This window comes from Corythoichthys intestinalis, chromosome 21 (genome assembly GCF_030265065.1).
Source record: "Corythoichthys intestinalis isolate RoL2023-P3 chromosome 21, ASM3026506v1, whole genome shotgun sequence".
NCBI lineage: Eukaryota > Metazoa > Chordata > Actinopteri > Syngnathiformes > Syngnathidae > Corythoichthys > Corythoichthys intestinalis.
In genome coordinates, this window is record NC_080415.1 from 18,306,451 (window position 1) to 18,329,085 (window position 22,635).

At 38.7% G+C, this 22,635-nt stretch overlaps 2 protein-coding genes across 8 annotated transcripts in view; one reads left to right on the forward strand and one right to left on the reverse strand.

The window, feature by feature from the left end:
* Nucleotides 1-22,532, forward strand: LOC130909405 (monocarboxylate transporter 7-like). Of its 2 annotated transcripts, none has more exons than XM_057825823.1 (6): nucleotides 1-125; nucleotides 14,355-14,594; nucleotides 16,779-16,922; nucleotides 17,014-17,142; nucleotides 19,381-20,316; nucleotides 21,650-22,532. In XM_057825823.1, exons 2-6 carry the CDS (start codon nucleotides 14,357-14,359, stop codon nucleotides 21,928-21,930), a joined length of 1,728 nt encoding a protein of 575 aa, XP_057681806.1. In that variant the 5' UTR covers nucleotides 1-125; nucleotides 14,355-14,356; the 3' UTR covers nucleotides 21,931-22,532. The 2 variants fall into 2 exon arrangements, with proteins under 2 accessions (XP_057681806.1, XP_057681805.1); XM_057825822.1 differs by lacking the exon at nucleotides 1-125 and adding an exon at nucleotides 12,010-12,170.
* The window catches only part of LOC130909404 (archaemetzincin-2-like), a 43,528-nt gene that overhangs the window by 13,553 nt on the left and 7,340 nt on the right, over nucleotides 1-22,635 (reverse strand). For 4 of the 6 annotated variants that reach the window (XM_057825817.1, XM_057825818.1, XM_057825816.1 and 1 more), the window contains 4 exons: nucleotides 7,578-7,817; nucleotides 7,267-7,502; nucleotides 4,779-4,893; nucleotides 1,513-1,665 (listed from right to left, as the gene is read on the reverse strand). In XM_057825817.1, the coding sequence (XP_057681800.1) occupies nucleotides 1,513-1,665; nucleotides 4,779-4,893; nucleotides 7,267-7,502; nucleotides 7,578-7,817 (744 nt within the window). Of the gene's footprint in view, nucleotides 1-1,512; nucleotides 1,666-4,778; nucleotides 4,894-7,266; nucleotides 7,503-7,577; nucleotides 7,818-12,289; nucleotides 12,573-22,635 lie in introns of those variants that run through there. The other 2 variants (XM_057825821.1, XM_057825820.1) reach the window with 2 other exon arrangements.

Consider the following 22,635-nt stretch of genomic DNA (forward strand, 5'->3'; position numbering starts at 1 on the left):
ATATGCTCCCATAGCAGATTCATTAAACCCCTGAACTATTTTTAAATTTGTCCGTTTTACCCTGGAAACCCCCGTTTACAGATGTTGCGCAACTGCTTTTGTTTCAATCCAGCCATAAAAAGAAGGTAAGTAATTATATTTATTATTCAAAATGTGACATTTTTAGCTTAGAATCATTAATCAATGTCTAATATTTTGTTTAAAAAAAAAAAAAAAAAGACTTTAAAAAATTATTCACTCGCATATTTTAAACTTTTAAACAAATTGACAAAATTGGTGTGTGTAAATATGTCACGGATATCTACCGCATAACTATCCCTTGATATATTTGTATTTTTTTTTGTTACTCTCGCATGTTCCCCAACATGTTAGATGATAAATAATCGATCCAAAAAAAGAAACATTTTTTAAAAAAAAGTGTAAAAGGGTAAATATATGAAAAAGAAAATCTCAACCACTCCTTGATGTCTGTGATTTCTGCATTGCGACCCTTGTTATATTACCATGTTTCACCCATAAAATCCCCCCAAAATCCAGCTGTGGCCATTCACAGCTGTGTCTTGACACTCGGTGATACATGCTACATAGAGTTTTTGGATTGAAACAAGGTAAGTACGCGATAAGATCTCATTAAAATCATGGCGTCTTTAATTATGCTCTCGGGTGCTCTCACAACCAGTTAGGGTTTTGCTGTTTAAAAAAAATATACATATTTTTTTAAATGCCCTCCAGTCCAAAATTTTTCTTCCCCCAGAAAATCGAGATTTTAAGCTTTCCAATGATATATCACACATGCATATATGATTTTGAATTGAATTTTGAGTTTGGCCAAATTGGGGGTCTCAGAGCGGAACTTCAAGTCACCTGAGGGTTTCCGGCATATATATACATTTTTTAAAATCATACTTCTGGTCCCCTTTAACTGCGAAAAATGAGGGATCACTGTACATGAATTTGTCAATCGACACCAATGGATCTACAATTAAATGTATATAAATGATCATCAGTAAAGAAATGCAAGGTCGTTATTTAACACATTATATACCAGCAGGAATCTCCTGGATTTTCTCGTGTGAATTAAAAATATTTAACTATCATTTTGTCAACTCTGGCGTTGAGCTAATGTTAGAGCTGCTGAGTGTCTTTTCAGCTGACTTGTGTTGGTATTTTAATAGAGTGAAAAGTTTTTCTGATGCTAGTTTAAGAATGGAATTGGCTTTTCACACTGCATTATTGTTGTTTTTTTTCCATGAAATGCATGACATGCAATGGATAACATTGCAGGCTGTATGAGAACAGCCATATGTGTGGTTTGGTCAGTGCTTGGCTGGAGTTTTTCACATGAATTATAGCATTTAGCATGAGTGTTTTTCCCGCAGACAGCTGCAAACAGGATTCACTCTCCTCTATATGCTCACAAACACAAAGGTATACATAGACCAATACACAGACACACATCAATGATCAGTTTTAGGGTTCAAGATGATTTCCACATTTGAAGCAGCACTTTACCTTGCATCGTGTATAATTCTTAGTGCAGCAGACTGATACTGTTGTGTAAGTGTCCACAGGTTGAGTGGCTGCTGAACAATACTGCTGTTTTCAATCAAAGGAAGCCCCACTCTGGAATAGCAGTCTCTGCCTTTGTGTTGACTCCTTCTCAACCTGTAATACATAATGCCATGCCTAGTATTAGGGGTGTGGCAATGAATTGATATGGTGATACAGTGAAGAGCATAAGTACATTTTCACCCCATTGTGACTTTGCAAGTTGATCCACTTAGAAAATAGGCAGAGGTCTGAAATTTAAATCATAGATGCATTTCCGCTCATAAAGACATAATCTGAAAAAAAATATCCAGAAATCACATTGTATGATTTTTAAAATAGTTTATTTGTAATTTACTGGGTTCATAAGTATTTGTACCCCTGAGAATCAGCAATAATTATGACACTCAAAGAGTTGTCAGTCTACCTTAAAAAAATCCACCTGTACCCCATGAGTAACCACCCACGCACTACCCATTTGAGCTCATTATTGTCACTTGTGCACCCCACAGTCATTCATAATCCAACTGCTACCATGGGCATGACCAGTGAGCTTTTGAAAGACACCAGAGAAAAAATTGTTCAGCTCCACAAAGTTAGAAAAGGCTATGGGACAATTGGAAAGCAGCTTGGTGAGAATAAATCAACAGTTGCAATTGTTAGAAAATGGAAAAGGCTAAACATGACTGATAATCTACCTTGGACTGGGGCTCCATGTAAAATCGCTCCTCGTGGGGCATCACTCATGATGAGAAAAGTGAGGGTTCAGCCTAGAACTACACGGCAGGACCTGGTCAATGAGCTAAAGAGAGCTGGATGCACAGTTTCAAAGGCTACTGTCAGTAGAACACTACGGTGCAATAGTTTAAAATCATGCATTGCTCAGAAGGTTCCCCTGTTAAAGACAGTACATGTCAAGGCCCGTCTGAAGTTTGCCGGGGACCATCTGAATGATGCAGAGGGGTCATGGGAGAAAGTCATGTGGTCAGATGAGACCAAAGTAGAACTTTTTAATGCAAACTTTACTCGTCGTGTGTGGAGGAAAATGAAGGATGAGTACAATCCCAAGAACACCATCCCCACTGTGAAGTATAGGGGTGGAAACCTCATGCTTTGGGGCTGCTTTTCGGCATAGGGGACAGGACGACTGTACTGTATGAAGCAGATGATGAATGGTGAAATGTATCGTCAGATTTTGAGCCAGAACCTCCTTCCCTCAGTCACAGACTTGAAGATGAGTCGTGGCTGGATCTTCCAACATGACAATGATCCGAATCACACAGCTAAACTGACCAAGAAGCTGCTTCATAAAAAGCGTATCAAGGTTCTGGAGTGGACTAGCCAGTCTCCAGACCTCAGTTCAATAGAATATCTTTGGATGGATCTAAAACTTCGTGTTTCTCAACAACAGCCCCAAAACCTGCCAGAGCAAGAGAAGATTTGTGTGGCGGAATGGGCCAAAATCCCTGTTTCCATTTGTGAAAACCTGGTGAAGAACTACAGAAAGCGCCTGGCCTCTGTAATTGCAAACAAAGTCTTCTGTATTAAATATTAGCGCTGATTTTGTCAGGGGTACAAATACTTATGAACCCCAGTAAATTACGAATAAATTATTTTAAAAATCATACAATGTGATTTCTGGATTTTTTTTCTTCCAGATTATGTCCCTATAAGTGGAAATACATCTATGATTAAAATTTCAAGACCTCTACCTATTTTCTAAGTGGGTGAACTTGCAAAATCACAAGGGGTGCAAGTACTTCAAATCCTCACTTTATATCGTGATACTTTATATCCCAATGGGTTATCGATAATCACCCGCCAAGAATTGATCAATCGTTTTAAAAGGGAGTCACTGTTTAATAAAGGAACCAGCAGGTGAAAAATTATAATTTGAAAAGTGGTTAACTGATTGGCTGCCATTAACGGCGCTAGAAATCCAATCCATTTTGACTGGGAGGGGGAAAATGAACACTAAAAACACTAAAAGATGAGAATTCTTAGCCTGTCCTCCCAGTTTGAATATATTGGATGCTTATCATTATGAATGGCATGCCGTAGTTAAGAAAGACACTCATTTGCTTACAAAAATGTACAGCATTGTACTTATTCAGTGAAATATTGCACTGAAATATTCTATCTTTGAGGAAGACAGTTTTTATCAAGGGTATATTTCTCAAAAATAGCTAGATCCCAAGTAAATATTGAAAACATTTTTTTTCATGGGAGAAAGCAATTTGTCAAAATGCTTGCTCTATATAAAGGAAATTTACAGTGCTTGTGTTTTTGTTTTGTTTTGTTTTTTTTTTTGGGGGGGGGGGTGTTAAAAAATGCATATAGGCTGCAAATAAAAATATGTTTTAAAATGATGTAGAAGATACATTCATTTTAATTAGGGAAAAAATAGACAAAATGCACAGTTGATTCAATGTTAAGAGTAGAAAACGTACAGAAGGACACCTCTAAGCATCTTTCCACTCAAGTTTTACTGGTTGGCAAGTTCACACAGTTTAATGTTATGCTAGCTCTATGGTAGGTCAGACTTTCAGTAGCAAAATTAGTGGTGTGTTCCCCACCTCCACAACAATTACGTCTTTTTACATGAATTACAGTGGCTGCTGCTAGCCGAAAAAAACTTCTAATATCCCTCCTCTTCAAAGGGGGCGAAGAAGGTGCATGTCGACATGTATTGTGTGAATGTGGGGGTTCTAGTCATCGGCCAATCAAACGTGCGTTTTAAGGGGGGAAAAATGGACTGGCACATTCAGCAAGAGAAAATGGTTAAATGTAAGTCCGAGCATAATGAAAGTACTTCATTTAATAATGGTAGGGTCAATTCTATCCTTACAACTTATGTGAAGACAATCTAAACTACCTATATAACTGAACTCATTATATAATGCAAATAAGGTTGTTTGAAAGTTGGTGGGGACAATTAGAGCATCCTGAAAAGTTGGTAGTGTTATGTCCCTGTGCAAACCTACGGCCTTGGTTTTTATAGTATTGTCAGTACAAAAAAGTGCAAAAAATGCAAATGAGTTTATTTTTCCATTTAGAAACAGATTGTTTTACTGTTTACTATTTGAATCATAGAATACGAATTTCCGATCCAATGTATCAATAATAGTTGTATCGCCATATTGTAAAATACCTTTTAAAACCTTCTTAACGTTCCTGGAATACTTGAAAACCACACTCTGAATTTTGAAAACATATGGAGCCCCACCCACCCGGTTATTCGAGGTCGAGATGACTCACAGGCAGGGCACTGGGGAAGATCATATCCAGGTACATCAGTGCATCCCATATCATTACTGTAGGGAACACCTAAGTAGTAATCGAAACCTGTTCGAAACACAACAAACAATTGACAAAAGAAAAAAACAAACCGGACAGTATAACATACTGTATGTGATTTAAAAATGTTTCATTTCTAATTGTTTTTACCAACTAGTTCAATTTTCAAGTATACATTTTTGGGTTCTTATGTAAGTACATTAGGTTGCTTTTCCATTTGAATGAACTCACAGAGGCCTGACTGGTCACGTTCGTAAATTATTGATAAGATACTTAGGAAAGAGGAAACACTGAAAAACGACATATGGAAAGAAGCGCAGAGTTGGGGGTTGGGAGTTGATTGTACTGTAAGCGAGGAGTCAAAAGTCTAGAATGGATCCAGTGACACGTATTGGCGTGTCTCTGGTCCAAAACCAAACACAAACCTGAAACGACCCAATGATGACGTTAGCCTGAAACGCATGGAACATTTTCTGTGCTCGTTTCATGTTAGAACTCAGTGTTTTATAGGTCTTAATGAATTTCATTGCACTAAATCCAAATGTGATTGCCTGAGTTTTCCAACATTTTTGAGTGTGTGAAGTGCTTTTATTGTCTGTATAAATGGTGGGGTAATTTGTGCAGCTTGCAGACCTCATTTTATTTTCAAAAGATACAGATGGGAAAAGTCATTCACAGCTCAACATGTGTCTGTAATTAGTGCTGCACCGATACCATTTTTTTGACTAACGGAACAGATTCCGATACTCCTCTGTGTGCGCTTGACCGATACGATAAAAAAAAAACAAAAAAACTTTTTTTTTTTTTGTAACACACAATTACTGCTTACTCCCTTTAATGTGAAGTAATTGCTATAATGGCTTGGTCAGACACTGCTTACAGTGCGGGTCAAAAGTATTGTCACCCCTGCAATTCTGTCAGATAATGCTCAATTTCTCCCAGAAAATTATTGCAATTACAAATGTTTTGATAGTAATATCTTCATTTATTTTGCTTGCAATGAAAAAACACAAAAGAGAATGAAATTTCTTTTTAAATAATTATCGTTTTACACAAAACTCTAAAAATGGGCCGGACAAAAGTATTGACACCCTCAGCCTAATACTTGGTAGCATAACCTTTAGACAAAATAACTGCGAACAACCGCTTCTGGTATCCATCAATGAGTTTCTTACAATGCTCTGCTGGAATTTTAGACCATTCTTCTATGGCCAACTGCTCCAGGTCTCTGAGATTTGAAGGGTGCCTTCTCCAAACTGCCATTTTCAGATCTCTTCACAGGTGTTCTATGGGGTCAAGTCTGAAGTCATTGCTGGCCACTTTAGAAGTCTCCATTACTTTCTCTCAAACCATTTTCTAGTGCTTTTTGAAGTGTGTTTTGGGTAATCGTCCTGCTGGAAGACCCATGACCTCTGAGGGAGACCCATCTTCTAGTCATCTTAGTCAGTTTTCATCTATTCTTCAGACTTCATAATGCCATGCACACTGTGAAGCAGTCCAGTGCCAGAGGTAGCAAAGCAGCCCCAAAACATCAGGGAGCATTCGCCATGTTTGACTGTGAGGACTGTGTTCTTTTCTTTGAAAGCCTCATTTTTTCCCCCTGTAAACTCTATGTAGATGCATTTTCCCCAAAAGCTCTACTTTTGTCTCATCTGACCAGAGAACATTCTTCCAAAAGGTTTTTGGCTTTCTCAGGTAAGTTTTGGCAAACTCCAGCCTGGCTTTTTTATGTCTCTGGGTCAGAAGTGGGGTCTTCATGGGTTCGTTGAAGTATTTTGTCAATTTTTCTTTTCCGTCTATATCTAGGGAGGTCAGCCACAGTGCCATGGGCTTTACACCTATTGACGAGTCTGACGACACTGCGCACGGTAGACACAGGAACATTCAGGACTTTGGAGATGGACTTGTAGCCTTGAGATTGCCCATCCTTCCTCACAATTTTGCTTCTCAAGTCCTCAGACAGTTCTTTGGTCGTCCTTCTTTTCTCCATGCTCAATGTGGTACACACAAGGACACAAGACAGAGGTTGAGTCAACTTTAATCCATTTTAACTGGCTGCAAGTGTCATTTGGTTATTGCCACCACCTGTTATGTGCCACAGGTGCGGTTAATTACCCAAATTAGAGAAGCATCACATGATTTTTTTAATAGGGTGCCAATACTTTTGTCCGGCCCATTTTTGGAGTTTTGTGTAAAACGATAATGATTTTAATACCAAATTATTTCAAATTGCAATCATTTTCAGGGAGAAATTGAGCATTATCTGACAGAATTGCAGGGATGCCAATACTTTTGGCCAGCAGTGTATGTGGCCTGCGAGCCATACTTTCTCCACATTAAATCAGTACAAACAAAATAAACACTGCAATTCAAATTCCACATTGTGTGGTTGCTACCTGGTAAGGTCAACGTCCTCCTTACCTCTTTTTGTCGGGCCATATGGTCCATTATGGCCTAAATGCCATTTCCCGATCATGGCAGTATAGTAACCTGCCTGCTGTAGGAGTTGTGGTAAAGTGATTTCGGACAAAGGCAAACCGCCCAAGGAGCCTACTGCAAAATTGTGAGTGACCCCATTCCTCAGTCCATAGCGGCCCGTCAGAATAGAAGCGCGGGATGGGGAGCAGGTTGAGGCCGGAGAGTGGAAGTCTAAGAATCTTAGATGAAGAATGATGGGAGTGGGATATCTTTAGACCACTACCAGAAAGTGCAGTTTAATAATTAATTTCTACCTCAATCCTTGCTGCGCCATCAGGTTAAGATGTGGTGTATTGTTGGACTTATGTTCAGGTTGGTTCACATCTAAGTCACCCCATCCAATATCATCAGCTAGTATGATAATGAAATTGGGCTTCTTGACAAACTGTTCAGGTCCAGCTGACTGCTCTGACATCAGGTGGAAATAGAGGCCATATAGCAGCATCCAACAAACAAGCAGTGGTGTCAATCCCTGCAGCATTTTGTGGCAAAACCTGCAAAAAAAAAAACTCTGAAATTATGTTTTGAAAAAAAGTTATTTTGAATATCATGAAAGAAAGTTTCCATGTTTTTATCAACTGCGTGGTTAGGAAAGATAATTTTATTTTGGAAGTGCAAAAAAAAAAAAAAAACTGCGTGGTTAGGAAAGATAATTTTATTTTGGAAGTGCAAAAAAGAAAAAAAAAACAAGGTTGCATTCCTGTCGGACCTTCTTAATCATACAGAATGTTCAGCCTATTGTGTATTCGTCTTATTTTGACAACAAGAATTGTAAAATACAGTGAGATAATTTTCCTGGCATGAAAAACCACCATGTTTTTTTTTCTTCTCTCCAGAGTCTCACTATTCCATCAATGAGTGAAAGTAAAAGAAAAAAAACCATACCAGTTACTGATAACAGCAATGACATTTTGTCTACCAAATTATGTCATGTTTGCCATTCATGTTGATGACATTTGTCATCATAGATGCTTTGTGTACTAATCACCTACCAATATCCATTGGTAAATTATGGATATATGCGATTAGATTGTATTTATCTTCCAATTTGATTTCTACAGTTTGATGCTGATCCATCCATCCATCCATTATCTTCCGCTTAGTCCGGGGTCGGGTCGCGGGGGCAGCAGCTTTAGCGGGGAAGCCCAGACTTCCCTTTCCCCAGCCACTTCAGCCAGCTCCTCCGGCGGGATTCCAAGGCGTTCCCAGGCCAGCCGAGTGACATAGTGTCTCCAGCGTGTCCTGGGTCGACCCCGGGGCCTCCTGCCGGTGGGACATGCCCGGAACACCTCTCCAGGGAGGCGTCCAGGAGGCATCCGAACCAGATGCCCGAGCCACCTCAACTGGCTCCTCTCAACGCGGGGGAGTAGCGGCTCGACACCAAGCCCCTCCCGGATGACCGAGCTTCTCACCCTATCTCTAAGGGAGAGCCCGGACACCCTGCGGAGGAAACTCATTTCGGCCGCTTGTATCCGGGATCTTGTTCTTTCGGTCACGACCCACAGCTCGTGACCATAGGTGAGGGTAGGAACGTAGATCGACTGGTAGATCGAGAGCTTCGCCTTTTGGCTCAGCTCCTTCTTCACCACAACGGACCGGTGCAGAGTCCGCATCACTGCAGACGCTGTACCGATCCGCCTGTCAATCTCCCGCTCCCTCCCACCCTCACTCGTGAACAAGACCCCAAGATACTTGAACTCCTCCACTTGGGGCAGGATCTCATGAATAATATTAATGGACTCAGGTTTCCCTTGCCCGGACGCGGGTTACCGGGGCCCCCCTCTGGAGCCAGGCCTGGAGGTGGGGCTCGAAAGCAAGCGTCTGGTGGCCGGGCCTGTCCCCATGGGGCCCGGCCGGGCACAGCCTGAAAAGGCAACATGGGTTCCCCTTCCAATGGGCTCACCACCTGTGGGAGGGGCCAAAGGGGTCGGGTGCGCAGAGAGTTGGGCAGCAGCCAAAGGCGGGGGCCTTGACGGTCTAACCCCCAGCTGCAGAAGCTAACTATTGGGACATGGAATGTCAGTTTGATGCTGAATAGTCTTAATTCCAGTCAGTACATATTTACAACTTAAAGTTACCTATAGTTAAAAACCGAATGTAAGGGACATTTTGAGGCAAATTATCATACTTGATGTACTATAAGGCACACCTGGCTTTAAGGCACACTCACAAATTTTACATACATTTTTATATAGTGGGATATTTACCAGAAGAAAAAAAAACATGCAGAGCATTAGCCTGTAAAGATGAATAAATAAACCGCACTGGATTGTAAGTCGCAGACTCGCAGGGTACAATGCAGGAGGGAAAATTAGCGGTTTATAGTTTGAAAATTGTGTTACATATAGCTTCAATTTAAAATAGTTATATTCAGTTTTAAGTGTTCAATGTTTTCAATTTCAATTCAAATGAAATAATACAATTTCAAATTACATTATTCAGATAGTCTAATATTTTATCTTTTCAAGGTAAGTATTTCAAATTCAAGAAAATCATTTCAGATTCAATTAAGTAAATCCGATTTAGTTTTTGATGCCAAAAATATCAGTCCATAACATCCCTTGTGCTGAGGTGAAAATAAAAAAAAGTGTTGTACACACATGCACTGCGAATATTGTAATCCAAAACAGTTCAACTAGCTTATAACTATCAAGTTCCATAGACTTCATTATGATAATGACAGGACACGGGACCGATTAATAGTGGGCCGGCATTGTTGGTGTGGCCGTCGAAGCTGACCGAGTGGAATCACATACAAAGAGCTGTTTTCGTTGAAAATTCTTGTGAATAAATGCTTAAATCCCGGAATTCTTTATAGGACGTAAAACAGTCTTGATTCTTGGTTAAAAGAAAAAAAAAAAAACGTTCAGTTAGCATTTATTTTATGTATATATGTCGAAGTACGATGCTAGTATGTTAGTCAATGTGGCGGCCGCCATATGTAAACAGAGCTTTTCTGGTGAAATTTCTCGTGAATAAATGCTTAAATCCCTGAATTCTTTAGAGATATGGACGTAAAACAGGCTCGATTCTTGGTTAAAAGCAAAAAAAAAAAAAAAAAAAAAAAAAAAACGTGCAGTTAGCATTTATTTTACGTAAATATTTCCAAGTACGATGCTTGCCTGTCAGTCAATGTGGCGGCCGCCTTACAACAAAGATCTTTTTACGTTGAAAATTCTTTTGAAAAAACAAAAAATATAATAATTACCTTGAATCTTCGAACAAATCACTCCTGAGACAATTCCTCCTGTTTGTATGCGGTACAGCTTTTGTACTTTTTCAACATAAATCCAGCGTTAGATCGCGGCATGTGTTGCTGCAACCAACTGCGAATAACTGAAGCGGATTGTGGCATGGCCCTCTACTTAAAGGCGTGGCGCAGTGAGGGTCAAATCTGACCTGTCAATATCATTATGAATTCTATGCAAGTTCATAAATCAAATGTCCATAATGAAGTTGACTGAGATATAGTTTCGAGCTCAATTGAAAATTCATGAATTCATTGAATAGGGCTGAATGCTAATATATAGCTAATATATAGCTAATTTGTGCGGTACGCAAAAAAAAGAATATTAGGAACCATACAGTACATCACTAAAATATTGTTGTCTAATCTCATAAATGTTATTTTTTTGTTCAGTGAATACATTCACTAATACGTGTATTAGGGTTTACAAGTCACAGTGTGGAGTACCATAACTGATTTTGCTTAGGACCAAGGGCGTAAGTTTGGTCTCAACATTAGTAGGGACTGTATAACAGCATAACCTGCATGTACACTTTTTGCTGGGGATGGGACATTAACAAGACCGAACAGATTGGGTGAACAGGGGTCAGGGCTACATTTCTCATGAATATGAACCTAAATAATTCATGGGCTAAATATCAATGCAAAATAAATTTGTATTGACTTATAGTAACTTTCATGTGCATTGGTCAGGGATACACCGTTTGATTCAAACCTTTGTTTTCAAAAACTACGAAAGAAACATTTTTGAAAACTTCCAGAATAAATTCCTGGATTTTATTAGCAAATTTAAATTGCAATATTTGAACATAAATTACCGGTAAATCAACTTACATACATTTTGCCTCAACTATGATTAATATATGATTATCTGAAAAAATGTTCGCATAGGCTGCAAATAAAAATATTTTAAAACAAATAAATACATTTTAAATAAATGCAAGTCGTGCATTTGAGGGGGGAAAAAGGACCAGCACATTCAGCAACTGAAAAGAGGTCAATGTAAGTCTTAATATAATGAAAACAATTCACTTAATAATGGTAGGGTTAATTCTACCCTTGCAGCATTTGGGAAAACAAATTTACAGCAAATTACCTGTATAACTGAACTAATTATTATATGCAAATAGGTTTGCTTAAAAGTTGGTGGGGACAATTTAAGCATCCTGAAAAATTGGTAGAGTTATGTTCCTACCGTTCCTATATGCAAACCTACGCCCTTGCCTAAGACCCCCAAATAACTGAACAATGAGACCCCCCCCCCCCAACACGCTGCCATGCCTCACAATCAAAGTACCCTAATATTGTAAACTTCTACACGAGAACTCAATCCTGTCAATTGATTTGACGGAATTACAACGCACCAATAACAACTATGGCCCCAACAAGAGCGCCTCCAAGCCCTCGATGGGTGTGCGGTATTCAAGTTCGGATGTTGTTTGGGCGTCTGTGCGAGCAAAACTGGCTGGAACCAGATCTGTCTTTAACCCATTGCTTGCCCCACGAGGGGTAAAGGGGAAGCGCGTGTGTGTACAAGTAAAGCGGATTGAAGAGTTCAAACAAGAGGACGCACTTTTATACTAGGAGTACGCGCACACAGGTGAGACTCAACTGTAACCACCGCAGTTATTTTAACTGGGACGAGCGAGGAAATTGATACGGTGTTGGTTTTTTTTTTTAAAACGACTAGAACTAATAATAGAGCTGGAGTATACTCACACAGTGTGATCGCGGGGTGATTGGAGTCATATTGGACTTCCGAGGTCCGAAGACACCCGCGCGGAATACTGGGGAGCATTGCGTAAGCCGTAGGGACCCGCTCATTGTCCGGCTTCACGCGCTGATCCGCACGGTGGCCGGATCCACCATCATAGTTCATTTCAATGCTTGTTACTATTAACACTTTTAGCCTGCAGTGTAACAAAGTTGAACCGCAAATAGAGTTTAGTGTAACATATTTGGACTAGCATTGGAAACCCATGCGGTGGTAGTTTTAGTGGTTAGTAGGATTTTCACCATTAATGGTGAAAAAATATATTGTAAATGTGTGAATAAAATAACTGACAGATTTTTTTTTTTTCGTTTAAACTATGTTTATATATTTTAAGGGATAGTTATTTATATTCATTATTTCACCTCAATATTGACATAAATTTGCGAGGTCAGACGTTGTTTCCCAACACACATGAAATAACCCAGATAGCAGACCGACGTTGAAACGATGTTGGATCAACATTCCGCTGTCGAGCTTAAATTGTTGAATCAATGTCTATTTTGCACCCTCAATTAATGTTGTTTCAACGTTGAAATCCTTACAAAACTTAAACGTCATTTTGATTACTAATATTCAAAGCTTAAAAATTAATTAATCGTAATTAATCGCAATTCAAACCATCTATAAAATATGCCATATTTTTCTGCAAATTATTGTTGGAATGGAAAGATATGGCACAAAACGGATATATACATTCAACATACTGTACATAAGTACTGTATTTGTTTATCATAACAATAAACAAGATGGCTTTAACATTAACATTCTGTTAAAGCGATCCATGGATAGAAAGATTTGTAGTTCTTAAAAGATAAATGTTACTACAAGTTATAGAAATTTTCTATTAAAACCCCTCCTAATGTTTTCGTTTTAATAAAATTTGTAATGTTTTCAATCAAAAAATAAACTAGTAGCTCGCCATTGTTGATGTCAATAATTACACAATGCTCATGCTGCTGAAACCCATAAAATCAGTCACACCCAAGCGCCAGCAGAGGGCGACAAAAGTCCAAAAAACACAAGTAACAAGTGGACATGACGCTGTGCTGTCATTTTAATCTGCTTGAGCGAGGCATGTGCGTTAATTGCGTCAAATATTTTAACGTGATTAATTTAAAAAATTAATTACCGCCTCTTAACGCACTAATTTTGACAGCCCTACTAATAATATTGGAACAACGCTGAATCAATGTTATGTTTTGGACCAAAACGCCCGCTCATCCATATTTCATTGACTTTTCAATGGTATTTCCCGGTCAATCATAAATCAACTATTTTTCTACATTAGTTCATCAACTATAAAACAATGTTAACCCAACCATCACCTGACATACCATAGAACAACGTTGTTTCAACAATACTGATGATTTTGATGGAAAGTCAACGTTTATTCAATGTCGGTCTGCTATCTGGGAATTTTACACAGCAAATTAAAATGTCACAAAATTTAAGAATACCGAAATATTGGTGATGTAGTCTTAATTTATACATTTAGCTACTATGAACTTTTGTGTTTAGTTGAAGACAAATCTATTATTCTATTGCATGAATGGCAAAAGTTGGATACATAGGTTTAGGTTATCTTTTTTCCATCTAATTGGCGAACATTAACTTTTCCTGCCTGTCAAATGTCAAGGATACAACTTTAAGGCAAGTTGGATCATTTCCAATACACTAAATCTCTGTCAATCTTTCACAGCACACACAAGACACACTCTGTAATGGGTACTCACTAATTTTTTTTTGTTTTTTTTGCAGTTTATTATTTTTGTTTTAACGTGCCCTGTAAACAGCTAGTAGTGCAGGCTTCAGTTCGCGGTATAGAAAAATAAATTATTTTGGTTTGATTGTGTCAATGTGTTTGAGGTTTTAATCCTAAAGTGAATTTTAAACTATGCAAAGCCACCACGATACTTGACTGGACTTGTCACTATGCAGTATATGCAAAACATTGAGTTTTAATACGTAGTAATGTAGTTTGACGTTTTTTTTGTGTGTTTTTTTTTTAAGAAATGGTGCTGTGTGGACTCAGGGGACCACATTTCTTGGGGCCCAACATATACACTGAGCCCCCAGACGGAGGCTGGGGATGGGCAGTGGCCGTGGCCTTTTTTATCGTGGAGATCTTTACCTATGGCACCATCAAGAGCTTTGGCATTTTCCTCCAAGTGCTGATGGAGGAGTTTGAGGAGAGCAACAGCAGAGTGTCCTGGATTGTTTCCATCTGTGTGTTTGTCATGACCTTTAATGGTGAGTGACAGTGCATAAACTTAAGTGCAAAACTGTTTTGAATAATGGATTGACTGTTGCTGTATGTTGTCAATTGTCAGCTTGGCAAACTGTTTAAGGAATTATTTAGGTATAGTTTAGTTAAAAACATAGACTTCATAATGTATTGACGGGGCACGGGGCCGATTCATAGGGGGCCTATCTCGTCAAAGCTGACCGAGTGGAAACAAAAAGAGCTATTTCCATTGAAAATTCTTGTGAATAAATGCTTAAATCCCTGAATTCATTGTAAAACAGTCTCGATTCTTGGTTAAAAACAACAACAACAACAACAAAAACATGCAGGTAGTATTTATTTTACGTAAAAATTGCGAATTATGAGGCTAGTCAGTAAGGAAATTAGCAGCCCACTTAGTACAAGAGCTTTTTCCATTGAAGATTCTTGTGAATAAATGCTTAAATCACTCAATTCTTTATAGATATGGACGTAAAACAGTCTCGATTCTTGGGGAAAGGCAAAAAAGCCCCGGTCAGTTAGCATTTATTTTATGTAAATATGTCGAATGTTCTACTAGTTAAGTAACTGTGGCGGCCCCCTTAGTACAAAAAAGAGCTTTTTCTGTTGAAAATTCTTGTGAATAAATGCTTAAATCCCTGTATTCTTTATAGATATGGACGTAAAACAGTCTGGATCCTTGGTTAACAGCAAAAAACAAAAAAACAAACAAACGGGCAGTTAACATTTATTTTACGTAAATATGTCGAATGTGCTGCTAGTTAAGTCACTGTGGCGGCCCCCTTAGTACAACAAAGAGCTTTTTGCGTTGAAAATTCTTGAGAATAAATGCTTAAATCCCTGAATTCTTTATAGATATGGTTGTAAAAGAGTCTCGATTCATGGTTAAAAGCAAAAAAAAAAAAAAAAAAACGTGCAGGTAGCATTTATTTTACGTAAATATTGTGAAGTATCATGCCAGTGCTGTAGCGACTAATTTATCCCATTGATTTTTTTTTTCACGTTTCAAAATGCATGCATGGTACGAAAAATATAACAATTACCTTGAATCCTCAAACAAATCACTCCTGAGACAATCTTTTTGTTTGAATACGGTACAGCTTTCATACTTTTTCAGCCTAAATCCGGCGTTAGATCGCTGCATGTGTTGCTGCGACCTACTGCAAATAACCCAAGCGGATTGTGGGATGGCCCCCAACTTGAAGGTGTGGTGCAATGAAGGTTGAATCTGACCCTTTAATCATTATGAAGTGTATGTTAAAAAAAAACAGTTCACCACTGTATAGTGTAGGGTAATAACATAACAGTGGCACTAATAATCAACTTATTGGCAACTGAGAAGGAACATTGTTTAGATTATTTACGTAACGATACAGACTTATCTCATCCATCTCCATGTATAACATGAACCAAAACAAAAGTCAAAAAAGTTTGGGTAGAATTATGTAATACAATGTCCATTTCACACAAACACAATGTCCATTTTACACATCTTGTACATACAGGCATGAAGACATCAATTTAGGTCTGGAGTTTTGGTTCTAAATGTATATTATTCCCTTCCGCATGGCTCGCCTAAGGGAGTGGCACTGCAAAATTGCCACCTGGCATGATGTTATTCTGTCCTGATCCCAGTTAAGGACTAATCCAACTTGTTGTACAGTGGATGTTAGCGTTGCAAGTTTTGTCATAACAAGAGATCTGTTCTTTACCACGTAGCAGAAAGTCAGCAACCACTGAGTGACAAAGTTTTAACCAAATGTAATTGTACAGAATGTTACAGCAATGTGACAGCCAGAAGGTTTCTCAAATTGGCGCTGAACTTCAGTCGGGACAGAAAAACATTTCAAATGACAATTTCCCAACACCCCAATGTCAATTGGCAAGCCTTGTGCAAAGGAGTAAAATCGTTACAAAATGTGGAAAGTGTAAACTGTCACTTGCTGATAGTTTAATTTATCTCTGAATGATTCCTTATTTTAAAGACAAATAAGGAAGTGTAGAGTGACTTCTGGCTATACGCTTCTTCTAACATAATTTATACAGAAGTTCTTGTGATTGGGTTTTCTTTTTCAATAATTATACCCACAACTTTTAGCCATGTGAACTTTTGTACTGTTCCTACTTAGTCTGACCTTTATTGCACTCCATATACTATTTTTAACGGTGTGTATACTTTAATTTTGCAGGTCCTCTTTCCTCTGTGATGACCAACCGCTTTGGGTATCAACTTGTTGTCATGCTCGGAGGTTTACTAATTTCCTCAGGAACCATTGCTACAAGCTTTACTACCTCCGTCAATCAAATGTACATCACCTATGGTTTAGTAGCAGGTTTGAGATGACTGGTTTTCCCTTTGAAATAACTGAGCTTTAAAGATGAATTGTGGTTTTGAATGCATCTCTTGTCTTGCGTTGATTGCAGGTCTTGGATACTGCCTGACCTTTTTACCCACAGTGACAATCCTATCACATTATTTTACCCGGCGCAGGTCACTGGTCACTGCCATAGCATCGACTGGAGAGGCCCTGTCCATGTTTGCTCTAGCCCCTGGTAAGTTCCAAATCACTAATTTTCCGGAGTGTAAATTTAAACCCGAGCGGTTTACCAGAAATTTACCGTTACCGAGATGGTTCACGATGACGAACGTAATTTTGACCATGTCGTAAAATTCGGTTTCATAATTAAACCGCTTTGAATATGTGTTGTTCGGCTACACTCATTTCCCTTCAAGAAAGGAGCCAGTGTGCTTACATGTGAAGTCACGGGGCTATCAGGAAATCAAACAAACAGGAGCCCGGTACGCTAACGCTAGCGGCTAGCGTTACAAGTGAACGTGATGGAGTTGGATAAGAGTGAAACGGATACTGGTAGTATAGCAGTATATCATCGAGTATCGCGTATCGAGTATAGCATTAGTCGATGCTCATAGTGCGGTTTTGGTGCCCAAAAAGAACTCAACGTCAGATGTTTGGAAAAATTTTGGATTCGAGAAGGACTAAGTCGCCATCACCACCTGTGACAGCGGCTCTAACTTTGTTGAACCGGCTGAACTTTATGAGTGGATTGGGCACGGACTGTATCTTGCAATCAGTGTGTGTGATTTCTCTGATAGCTGTTATGATGGTACAGCATTTGGCATAAAGTATAATCCAACAGTGTAGCCTATAATATGACCGTTTAATGACCACAGATATTTTTCTGTATGCGCTTGCTTTATTCTGTGTCATTACTGCCATCATAAAATCTTAACTGTTTCATTGGCATAAGAGAGCAGTATAGCTTAATGTGTGTGTGTGGGGGGGTGCATGTGTGCGTGCGTGTATTTCAGAAAACCTGAAACCTTGAAGTAAACATTTGTGTTGAGTAATGATGTCACAGCAGCCATTAACAAAAATTTGTTCAATACTCGGTCCTCTGAAGTGTACTGTTCAAGCCCCTCTTGCTGTAAGTCATTTGTGTTACAATGACATTTTTACATGGTGGCCATATTGATATTTATGATGTACATTGTTCAAGTCATACATGCTGTTATAAATGTTCATACTTCAACACTTATTGTTTACAAAATATTTTTATATACAATGGTACCTCTACATACAAAGTTAATTCGTTCCAGGACCTTTTTTGTAAGTCGAAATGGTCGTATGTCGAGCAAGATCTTCCCATAAGAAGACATTATAATTCCATTAATTCGTTGCATACCCCAAAAACGTACACTAAATCTTTAATAAATATTGCTGGTACTATTACAAATTGCAATTCCACGTAGCAAAACATATAATTTATAAATAAAAATCGAAATAATAATATAATAATAATAATATTAATAATTCCTGTAATAAAATAATGAATCGTAGGAATTTTTGGGGTGGTCCCATAGGACACCATGCACTGCTAGGGTTGCCACCTTTCAGAAATAAAAAATATGGGACGCCTGGCACCCAAAGCTGTACAGGCATAAAAAAAGGGACATCCCCAAAAACTCTTAAAATGCATAGAAATGTATCTATTCATATATATTCCGATTTAGTTCCCTTATTTCCCTTTCATTATATAACATTGTGTATGAGATGGCCTTCTTATATTTGGGTTTCCCCGGAGGTCATTGCAAAAAAACAAAAACTCATTTATGCACCATTCAAAAAAGCATAAAAAATAAACAATTGTAGAAAGGAAGCTCAGGGGTCAAAGCCCAACACATAGGAAACAAGGAACAAATGTGAAACTATATGGATAACACTTATTTTGGAGTTATACTTCCACCTAGTGGGGAGAAACTCCAAAAATGGGGTCACCCAAATTATGATTAGATGTACTGCGATAAATCGTCGCATTTCAAGCATGTCGTTGGATGTAGAAACAAATGACGAGTCGAATTTTACGTCGGAAGTCGTGTTTCGAAGCGATCGTATGTCGAGGTACCACTGAACTTAACGTTTACACTGCATGTACAATTGTTGAATACTGTATGTTGAATTGAAAGCTAGTAAATAAATCATCGGGAGATGGTTAATTTGTATTTCATGCATTGATTCAGGTTTTCAAATTATATAACAGTCCGCTTGGGGCGAATTTATTGTCATTTATCGTTATCGAGGTAAATATGCTCAATTTACCGTGATAAGTACATAAGGCCATATTGCCCAGCCCTACTGTAAATCATAATTTTTTTCATAGTTTGACTGGTGCGACTTATACTCATGTGCAGCTTATAGTCCGAAAAACACTGTATATGGACATGAAATGTATCATGCGTCCACTCACTGACTATCTACTGTCTTTCTTCAGCTTTCTCCTCTTTGAGGGACCTTATCGGCTGGCGTCACACCATGGCAGTGATAGGAGCTTTGCAAGGCTCCATCATAATTTGCGGTGCTCTGCTTCGGCCAATCATCATCCAACCAAAGACAAGCCAGGATTCAAAGAGTGAAAAATATTCAAATCACGTGGAAGCCCAAAGGCCTCATGAGAAGCATGCAATCAAAGACGACTGTATTGTGAACAAACAAAACACTGATCATGAGCTCAACGGAGATGTGGTTAGCTACTCTGATGTCAAGGATAAGAAGGTGAACTCTGACCAAGAAGAGAGGACTTTATTAACAGAGAAAGTAAATTCAGAGTTGCCGCCAGGTCTAAATAAAGACTTGGAAGGAGAGGAAACCCGGATGAATGATGTCGAGAAACAAGTGAACAAAGCCAATGAGAGCAAAAATGCTGAAAAACCTGCTAGGAACTTTAAACTATTGGATTTCTCCATTCTTAAAGAGTGTAGCTTTATCTTGTACTCGCTCTTTGGACTGTTTGCCACACTGGGGTTTTTCGCACCTCAACTCTACATCATCGAGTTGAGCGTAAGTCGAGGCGTTGAGCGGGATCGCGCCACTTACATGCTCTCCACCATGGCGGTAGCTGAAATTGTCGGTCGCTTTTTCATCGGATGGCTTCTGACACAGAATCGACTCCAGCAGAGGAAACTCCTCGTCCTCTTGGCTTGTGTCATTTCCATGACGGTGGATCTAGTGGGGTTCACTCTAGTCACAGAGTTTTACGGCCTTGCGGTTTGTTGCGCTGTCTACGGGTTCTTTATGGGGACCCTCGCATGCACGCACATTCCCATGCTGGCGGAAGATGACGTGGTGGGATTGGAGAGGATGTCTTCTGCTGCTGGAGTCTATGTGTTCATACAAAGCTTTGCTGGCCTGGCTGGACCCCCACTTGGAGGTAATTTTCATCTCAAACAAGGGAAATTTTCAGACGTCTTTAGTGCATGACGTACAAGTAGAAAATACTGTAAATATAAAAATAGTGGCTATATTTTCCACTACAATATTTCTTCCAGAAAACATCAAATGCATCACCAAACCACACACCCAAGGCATGTGTGCCCAATTGCATGTTTCACATCGCAACAAACTCAGACACACCCAAATTAAAATGTCACTAAATACTTAAGGCAGGTAAATTATGTCTTTTCTGCCATATAGTGGAAGAGAATATAAATTATATATACAGGTAGGCAGTCCCCGTGTTATGAGCGAGTTCTGTTTCTAAGCTGGTGACTTAACCCAAATTCCCACGTAAATCGGAATTAACCCTTTAAGTACCCCTGAATATCAAAATAACTATCCAAAAAGTCCAAAAGCATGGTATTTTGTTTAATGATGGAGGATACACTGCCCTCTGGTGACAGAGTTGGGTCTGGCTGGAATGTCGTCTTGTATAACTGAAGAGCAGACTCAGACATCTGACATGGATAAAAGATAGCTGCGCTCTCGTTTGGCCTACATGCCGCTCAAAGTTGTTTCAACTAATATATGTTTGTGTATGCATTTGTAATTAAGTTTAGAGCGACAGTTTGTGGAATTATGTGTGAGAGATTTGCTATGAGATTTGTAAATATGTTAGCATTCGTAGCATTTAAGCTAGCTGTCTTTTGTTAGGCTAATTTAATCTTCTAAATTTACATATCGATCAGACTAAATGGACGTTTGAACACCAATTGTTTTGTGTCAAGTGTTTTATTGTTAAAATGTGTGTCATTTTGAACATAAGTGTGCATATGTGTGTTACAGCTTTACAAATTGCCAAAAGTTAAGGAAGTAAAAGGCTTAAAAAAGCACAATTGCCTTGTTTGCTGTCTGTAAAGCGGAACTTCACCTTTAGTGAGTACATTACACGTCATATTAATAAAATAAAGTAAAAAAATAAGACATTGTGAGGTGCAATAAGGTACTGTGTATGCGACACACACAAAAAAAAAAAATAGACTGGAGACAAAATGGCGGACGAGACTCCGGTCTCATAAAGTCGAAATAGTGTAAGTCGAGTACGTCGTAACCCGGGGATTACCTGTATAAGTATACGTATACGCAAATAGATAAGCCTGTCACAAATGTAATTGGCATCGGCAATCATTTTCTGACCACTTATGTAAAAACTGTATAATGGTCATATGGTTGGAAATCACGGTACTAAACAAGCGAAAGAAAAAAATCACTGTCATATTTCTTTAAACACGGACTAATTAAGTTTCTACGTTCGTCTTCTTCTCTAGGTGTATTAGTGGATATGACTCAGAACTACGGATCTGCCTTCTACTCCTGTGCAGCTGGCATGGCGGTGAGTGCTGTGTTCCTGGGCTTAGTGAGACCCGCCAAGAGAGGACTACTTTGCAGGAAGAGGAAATTAAGACTAAATGAAGACATGCCTGATGATGCGAAATGGGAATCCAAGGAAAATGCTGACTTGAACAAAGCCTATAAAGCACCAGACAATACTGAGGTTAGCTCAGATGCACGTGAAGAACCAAGTAAGAGTAGAAACTGCACTACATGATCTGCACTTACTTGTGTCTCTCAAGCTGATCACAACGGTGAATAAGAAAGAATATGCTTGAAAAATGCGGTAACAATTGTTTACAATGCTGACCTGGTCGTGTGCAGGGGATCAGAAATCTAACACACAATTGTGACTTGACTACCTAATGTACCATTAAGTGTTCCTTGAGCTAGGTAATATACTGTACTATTGTATTAGTAATAATTTACAAAAGCTTTTAAGTCTTCAGGGAATCAAGGACAATTATGAAGTGTAATTATCAGATGGTCGTCTATATCTAATGTTAGCCGGTCAAACTGTGAAGGAAATGTAGCAGAAAATACATGAAATTGCACAGCTTCTGTAACATGAACTCTAGTGTTTGTGTTATTTGAACATTTGCCAAGCTCAGGAGAAATTCGTAATTGATGTTTGTTTTCGAACAAAGGTGCACATGTGACAAATCAAAGATGAATTATTTTTGTAATAAAAAACATGTTCACTCGCAATAAAGCAAGAGTGATTAGAACCTTTTAATCGTAGTATTTTGTACTTGACTGTATATGATATGATAAATATAACATATGCACCCCCTACTGATGCCATGAAGCAAACAGTCAAATCTGGAGAAAAAGAGCAGTTAATGCTTAAACTGCAAATAATAATCACTTAGAGACCTTTAAGACATTTTGGGGGATTCTACCTTATGAAGCTTGGTGAAAG